The sequence below is a fragment of the Pteropus alecto genome, unplaced genomic scaffold (assembly GCF_000325575.1).
Source record: "Pteropus alecto unplaced genomic scaffold, ASM32557v1 scaffold223, whole genome shotgun sequence".
Classification (NCBI taxonomy): domain Eukaryota; kingdom Metazoa; phylum Chordata; class Mammalia; order Chiroptera; family Pteropodidae; genus Pteropus; species Pteropus alecto.
Window position 1 is genome coordinate 2,807,246 of NW_006434441.1, and position 7,682 is coordinate 2,814,927.

Consider the following 7,682-nt stretch of genomic DNA (forward strand, 5'->3'; position numbering starts at 1 on the left):
GAAGAGCGGGAGAAACAACTCAGGGCAGAGCTGCCTCATCTCCAGGAAATCCAAGCAGCTGGCAGAAGCGAGACTAACGCACATTCATGAGCAGGGGGGCTCTGTGATAGCCTCCGACAGCTCTGCAGAAACAGCTCGTCGGGCCTCAGAGTTGGCCTTCTCCGCCTCACTGCTTTGGAGGTTGGACTGTCCCTGGGTGAGTGGAGAGGGGGCAGGAGGCGCAATGAGGGCAGGAGAGGAGTCTCCTGGGAACTCACCCTCTTTGTACATCATGTCAATTGCAGTCACTCCTGGGTACAAGCTTCCACTTTCGTCGCGGACAGGAACGATGAAACAGTGAGGCCCTAGGAAAGTGAGGAGACAGTGACTAATCTCTCCCCTAAAGACACTTCCCAGGGCAGCACTTGGTTATGTGGGGCCCAACACTCATCCAGGTCTATGACTGCACCTCTCATAACAAAGTGTAATGGCTACACGTCACAATAAATTTTATCGTCACGTGTATTTAGGGGGTAAGTTAGGGCTTAATGGTTCGCAAGGTAAACACAGGCCTGTGTGTGGCTTCCAGGGTCAAGTACTCACTGGAGCACTGAGAGTGAAGGCAGTGCCTCAGTTCTATGCCAAGACCAACCTTGAGACCTGCCATCCACAATGAGCTGGGCGAAGACCGCGGCATAGTTCCCGTGCATGGCGTTTCCAATGTACATCTTCACGGCATCTTCACACGGTGTGTGGATCACAAACTCCTGCAGAGGGAGCAGAGTGTGGGGACCCTTTGTGCTGGTGCATTTCAATTCCTCGGCTCAGCGTGAGGACACGGTGTGGTGCACACACTCGGGTGACAGAGACCACCAGTGTCATCCTGAGGCTCGGGCTCAGGCTCTGAGGTCAAGGCCTCGGTTCACACAGCCCACCCCCACCTCCCTGTGAAAACGAGTGCAGATTAAAGCGCTTTTTCAACATCACCCAATCAGGACGGATGAGCCTGATTCTATAAGAGAAAAAATCTCAGAGTGTGCCATCCAGGTTATCTTCAGAATATGATCAAGGATTCCAGCTCAAGACAGTCCAAAACTAACAGTGGCCAGAAAGAAGCAGGAAGGAAATGTAGGGTCTTTGTTTTGAAGTCTCTGCCCAGAACTCTCTGGAAGCCAGTACAGTGTCACAGTGGAAACACCCCCACTTCACTTGGCTCTCCCTAACCTGTCTGGGCCCCTGGGTCACCCTTAAATCCCTCATCAAGAAGCACCCGGCTGTAACTGCCAGCACTGAAAGCCGAGTTCCTGGGGGAGGTCGGGGACTCCAGGGACAAAGGCACACTTAATTGGAACTGACAATATTGAAGATGTGGCTGAACAAAACCAACAGGCTATCGATCATGTAAAGATTATCTCAGGTTTCAGATTTTAAAGTCTACAGATTCCACTTTCTCTTTGGCCAAGAAACACAGTCCTGGAGCCTAAGAAAACCTGCTCTGACATATGTTTGCACAGAGAAAACTTTGCACGTGCCAGGGCCTCTCAGACACACAAAAGGACACGCTGAGTCCTTTTAAGAGACGTCTCCAAGGCCAGCCTGGTCTAGTGGGCCAGCCAGCACTTCTCAAAGGAAGGAGCTACCTGAGGCTGGGTGCAGGACAAAACGACCAAGCAACAACAGCAGCAGCTTGCAGTAAGGGATGTTTACACCTCCAGGGAAGGAAGGGGAGTGACAGAAAACCAGTAACCTGGCAGGGAAGACCTGGTGGGGTGGGGAAGACCCCGGAGGCCACCCGCCCCATAAACATCTGATGCGCTCTGGGAAAGGAGCCTTGTCACTGTTGGCAAAAACACGCGATTTGAAAAGTTTGCATCAGCCAAATGCTGGCGTTAATGCAGGGCCCGCGTGATGCGTGCCATGTGTGTCCGTCCGACCCTGTCATGAGTCCTTGTTGAAGGCCAGCAGGACAGTCACTGCTGCGAGCACTAAAAGTTAAGATGGCTTTTGTCTGAGAGATTTTAGCTTCGTTTATTTTTGCTCTTTAGCATAAAGTGTAAAAATAAATCTCTTACCTCTGAACCATCCGTACCACCACCCAATCAATCCCTGCTCCAAAAATAAAAATAAAACTACTGACACCCAGGAATGGAAAACCAAAAAACATGAGAGATTGAAACAGTCCTGAGAGAGCACGGGCTCGTCTTTCACGCTCTAATAGTTGAGAGGGAGATGAAGCAGAAACAGAAGACAAGTCCACCCCCCTGTCATCCTCCGGCACAGTATCATTCACCAGAGTCCCCTCATCATCACAATTTTGATGCTGCAGCTCCCCCGCTAACAGTGGGCACCCCCAAAGCACGCCAGGGAGCTAAGTCATTTATGCTGTTTGGGGAGAATGGGACCAAGACAGGAAATGATTTTGGGGGAAAGTAATTGTAAGAAGAAACAATAAATAAGAATTGTGGGTGGGGTTTTTTCTTCTTTAGTGACAGCAAACTAGCCTCAATACCATGGTTTAGGGAGAGAAAAAATTATCAGCCCAAAACCAAAAACTGCTCAGTTGGCACCCACCACTGCAGGAAAGCTAAGCTGCTGTAGGCGGTCTCACTGGAAGCCAAGACCCTCTCGTGAACCACACGGCCACAGTCAGCTTCTTATCCTACAAAACAGGGATGGTGCTATCTTCCTACATTTACAAATATTGTGTAAATATGTGGCATGTTGAGGGCTGAGCCTGGTGCCCAGCAAACACATGCTCAATTCATGGAAGCAGTTCGCAGGCCATTCAGGGGACTGTCGTGAGGGAATGTGGCACGATATACAGAGGGAGCGTGACACGGAGCGTGGTACATGGTGGTAGGCCTTAGTCCTGTTAGCATCATGACCTTGGACATCACCGGCTACTGTAGAGGACTAGCACCAGGGCAGGAGGGAAGGCAGGGTGTCCTCCAACACAGCCCTCACCTGAGCCTGTCACCTAAACACTGACACCTCCAGCTAGTGTCCATGGGCCAGGATAGCCAACCAACAAAGCCCAAACTCTAAAGGACAAACTCAGTAAAAACGATGACCAGATTGAGGAGCCATGTACATACTCATGCACTTGCTTGTCCATTTACTTTTCAACCGAGTAGGTCTCGAGCCACACGTCTTAATGAAAAAGAAGGGAAAGGAAACACTTGGAGTAGGACTGTTCTGTGAAACGTTTGCCTCGGTTGTCCGAGTCTCCATGCAGGGCACAGGTAAGAATGTGGCACCAGCCGGGACAGGGGACCTGGCTTCTGGTAGAGGGGCCAAGCACAGACAGTGCCCCCCTGCCACATAGTGCCATAGGGAGTGCCAACAGCAGTATCTCCTCCAGGAAGGACACCCAAGCAGCTACAGCACGATTTTCGCAGAGCTATCACAGCACCTAGGTCACAAGTGCATGCGAGGAGCCAAGAGCAGTACCCGCACATAGTAGGTGCAGCATGCGTGCGTGACAAATGGCAGTAGTCGTGTGGGTGAGCACACACCCACCTCCCTGAAACACTCAGAATCAGGTATGAGTCAGCACCTCGTGCCAAAGGGCACACGGTAGTGTGGAGCTGGGCTCAGACAGAGGGCAAACCCAGTTCTGTGCAGGTGTGCTGCTGCCAGGCCATGAGACCACGGACAGAATCCTCACCTGTGCAGAGAGGTCAAAGGTAGCTTCGGTCTGGATCCTTTTCACGTTGCTGCCGTGGCCTCTCTCAGTCATTGCAAACATCCCAGTGTACTTCTGCTCCTAGAGGTTGGCAGGCATTAGGAAGGAACTGGCCAGTCAGGTGGCTGCTCTAATTGCAGACCTCTGAGGCCATTAGGGATGTTGGCAGAAGGAGAGGTGAGTTGGAGGTAATTATAAACTTCCAAGCTGGGGACAGCTAATGTGACCTAAACAATATGACAGGCTCAATGCAACATAAAAAAAACAGTCTTGAAATTCTCATTCCAAACAAGACACTTGCTGACACTAGCCCTCTGTTTTCTTTTTCTGTACACGTGCACACACAAACGCAAGTGCACACACCCCATCTACCATGACTTTTTAAGGCCCCCCCATAGAAGAAGACATCATTTGAGGTACACACCATACCTGGAGTGGCTGAAGCCACTTGGTTATATGTCTTGGGCTTCCGAGGTTCCTGACTGCGCCACCGAACAGCCAATAGATTATTCCACACTGGAAACAAGGAGAACGTGGGCCACTGTCAGCGACTATCAATGACCGCTAAGCGCACTGGTCACACGCCACTCAAGCAGCATCTGCTGGTCTCCTGGAGCCATGGCAAGGCTTCCACGCTCTCCCCAACCTCACCTGTCAGCCTCCAGTTCTTCTACAGATGTGGAAGCCTGTGTCACCAGAGAGTCAGGCCACCATGCCCAGGCTGCCCTGCAGGCCCTGCCCAATGGCTGCTCTGGACACTCGTCCTGCTCAGGGTCCAGCTCCATGCCTGAGACGGAAGCCATGTGCCACAAGCTTGTGCACAAGCCACAAGAGCAGCCTGCATCCACGCAGGTGAGTCCCACCGTGAGCACCAAGCAGGACAGAGGGCGATGAGACAGGCAGTCTATAGGCAAGGCAGCTGGCTCAGACTCCAGCGTGGCCACCCCTTGTGGTGAGACCTTGGACACACGGGCACCAAACAGTAAGTGCAATGAGCCCCAAGCCTTCCTGGTGCTGAGCTCTATACACACGAGGACACTGGTTCTCACAACAACCCCGAGAAGAAAACACTGTTACCCAACATGACAGATGAGGACTCTGAAGTTCAGGGGAGGGAAGTGGCCGTCCCAGGCTGTACCCCAGGGAGTGGGCACAGCCGGCCTTCAAGGCCGAGGTGCCTGACTTCTAACAGCACTTCGTGGGGCCACTGCAGGGATGCGATGGGGGTCAGCAGCCAGGGCTCTGTCTGGTCTGTCACGAACCCTGAGAAAGTGCTGCTGACAAGGGGGAGAAAGAGTAGGGTCTCGGCAGGGCCTCTAAACTGCCCACTGCGGCCAGAGAGACATCCCTGATGGCAGGGCAAGCTGGGCGAGAGCTGGAGCATGGTTGCTTTTACCTTGATCCACCAGGTAAGCCACGACCTGGGGACAGCAGGAAGGGCTCAGGCCACGTCTCAGGGGTTATAGCCCTGCACTCACGTTGGCCTGGCATAAAGCCCCTCGCAGGCAGCACCAATTCCCCTTGGAACACGGCCACCTGTAGGCATGAGGCCATTCAGCATGGCCTCAGGTGCAGAAGAGACGTGCCAGACCTGCAACTAAATGCCAGAGACCAAACGTGCCCCTATGTCATGCTGTGTCCCTGCCACGATGCACTGGCGAGATCTGTCCTGCGTGCCAGGCCCCTCCCACACATGGTCAGACAGAGGGTCTCCCGAAGAACCTTTGAGTGCATTCAGGGTCTTTTTGTTCCAACAGCAAATGGGAGCCACTGAGGCACTGCAGGTGTTTTGAGACAGTGGTGACCCCAGAAAGGATAGTGCTGTGAACTGAATTGTGTCTCCCTGCCAGTTCATAGGCTGAAGCCTCAACCTAGTGTAGTGGTGTCAGGATATGGGGCCTTGGGAAGCTACCTGGGTTTAGATGAGGTCCTAAGGGTGGACCCTCCGAGAGGATGAGAGTTCCTGCACACGGAATCAGAGCTCTCTCCGCCAACCCTCATGGGAGGACAAGCAAGAAGTCAGCCATGTACAGAAGAGGCCTTGAGCAAGACCTGGAGTGGCCGGCACTTTGGTCTTGAACTTCCAGTCCCCAGAACTCTGAGAAGTAAATTTCTGCTGCTCTAGCCGCCCAAGCTATAGAATTTTACCATGGCAGCTCGGGCAAACTCAGACAGATAGAAAGATGATTCAACTAAAGAAGAAAGGGAAGAAGGAAAGGAAGCAGGTCACGTTTCTTTTGGCCATGTGTCCCTCAGGGCCTTTGGCAGAGGCATTGGGCTCTCCTAAGCTGTGCGGATCCTGGGCACTGAGAAGCTGTCTCCCTGCCACCTCCTCACTCCCCGGCCCTCCTCTCTGGGAGCCTCTGCACAGCCGGCCCAGCACTGGGCTGTGTAAGCACAGTGTGACTGTACAAAGCGCTCAGGGACATCGGAGCCTTCGAGCAACACAGACCTGGGGGGCACAGGTGACTGTGATGAGCTGAGGCTGACACCCTGTTCAGGGGGATGACCAGCTCCCATGAAGGTGTCATTGGAAAGTTGGCAGAGGCCACCAGCTGCAGCGAGATCTGGGGATGCCCTGCCCGTCCCTGAGCTCACAGGAATTGCTCCCAGCACACAGTCTACCTCCCCAAGGGCTCCCTCCACTATGGGGGAGGGGTGTAAGCAGAGCAGTGATAATGGAAGCATTTGAAAATACCTATTTCTTTAAATCTACTTAAATTTCTTCCAGGATACTGAGGAGTCAGACTTTTTAAAAAGCTTTTCACCTTTACTGCTGTGGCCATGTCCGCTGTGGACAAAACTTCTCCTATGGCAAGGCTTCGACTGACAAAGTTCCTTGTCTTCTCTGCCTGGAAACATGACAGACGCAGGGTCAATGTTATGTTTTTTTGACCTTCTAAATTAACATTTGCTATAACAAATGTGTTACTTTCATAATAAAAACACAATCTAGTCAGAGTGATTTTTAAATAGAAATTAACCCCATCACCTGCCAGAAGTAAACATTTCAACCTTTTTATATGGTCGTCTGGTCTCCGACCCCATACGAAGTGTTCCGAGATGCTTTCCTCACACCATACAAAGGCCACTGCATCCACACCCAGGGCGGGCCCTGGACAGACACTCCTCGGCTTCACAGCGCCTGCATCAGCCTTGTCTGTCACGCCCCCCAAATGGAAAGCCCGCAGTCCTGCCAGCAGCCTCTTCGCATTGACCTCCAACCAGCAGAGGGAACACTGGCTCAAGTCCAGGTGGCAGTCAATGAAGACAGGATTGGGAAGGTCTGGGGACATCATGGACACAGGAAAGCAACACACTCCGCTCTCCTTTCTAACCTGGGCCGCCTCAGGCTAAGTCCCTCATTGTCTTGCGGGACATGACAACCACAAATCTCAAAGCTATAGGAGCACGCACTGCTCCACCCGTGACAAGTGAGACGGGGCAAAGCACTGTCGCTGTGTCATCTTAAAACTTCAGAGGCAGGCAGGCTTCCCTTCAAAGGCGGGGCCCTTGCCCACAGTCAGAGTCAATGCTAATATCTCCCGGGACCCAGCCAGCAAAGCCACTGTTCATTGCCTGTGCACACATGTCTGTGTGTGTGTGGTACGTATATGTGTGTGTGGTGTGTGTACGTGTGTGATGTGTGTACATGTGTGCAGTGTGTGTACATGTGTATACATAAGCATGTGTGCCTGTGTGTGGTGTATAACCACGTGTACATGTGTGATATGTGCCCGTGCACACATCTCTCTGTGCGTGATGTGTGTACATGTGTGCACATGAGCATGTGCACTTGCATGTGCATATATACTCATGTGTGTGTCTGGTGTGTGTACATGCAAGCATATTAGCATGTGAGCTGTGTACCTGTGTGATGTGTGCCCGTGCACACATGTCTCTCTGTGTGTGATCTGTGTACATGCGTGCACATGAGCATGTGCACTTGCGTGTGCATATATACTCATGTGCGTGTATGGTGTGTGTACATGCAAGCATATTAGCATGTGAGCCTTTG

The 7,682-nt window shown here is 52.3% G+C and overlaps 1 protein-coding gene across 1 annotated transcript in view; it reads right to left on the reverse strand.

Moving 5' to 3' along the window:
- The window catches only part of ACOXL (acyl-CoA oxidase like), a 201,364-nt gene extending 194,404 nt beyond the window's left edge, over window positions 1-6,960 (reverse strand). The window contains exons 1-6 of the mRNA XM_006909483.3: window positions 6,715-6,960; window positions 6,433-6,516; window positions 4,094-4,180; window positions 3,647-3,745; window positions 632-746; window positions 258-344 (exon numbers count right to left, since the gene is read on the reverse strand). Coding sequence (XP_006909545.1) covers window positions 258-344; window positions 632-746; window positions 3,647-3,745; window positions 4,094-4,180; window positions 6,433-6,516; window positions 6,715-6,960 — 718 coding nt within the window. The remainder of the gene's footprint in view (window positions 1-257; window positions 345-631; window positions 747-3,646; window positions 3,746-4,093; window positions 4,181-6,432; window positions 6,517-6,714) is intronic.
- Window positions 6,961-7,682: the final 722 nt, after the last annotated feature.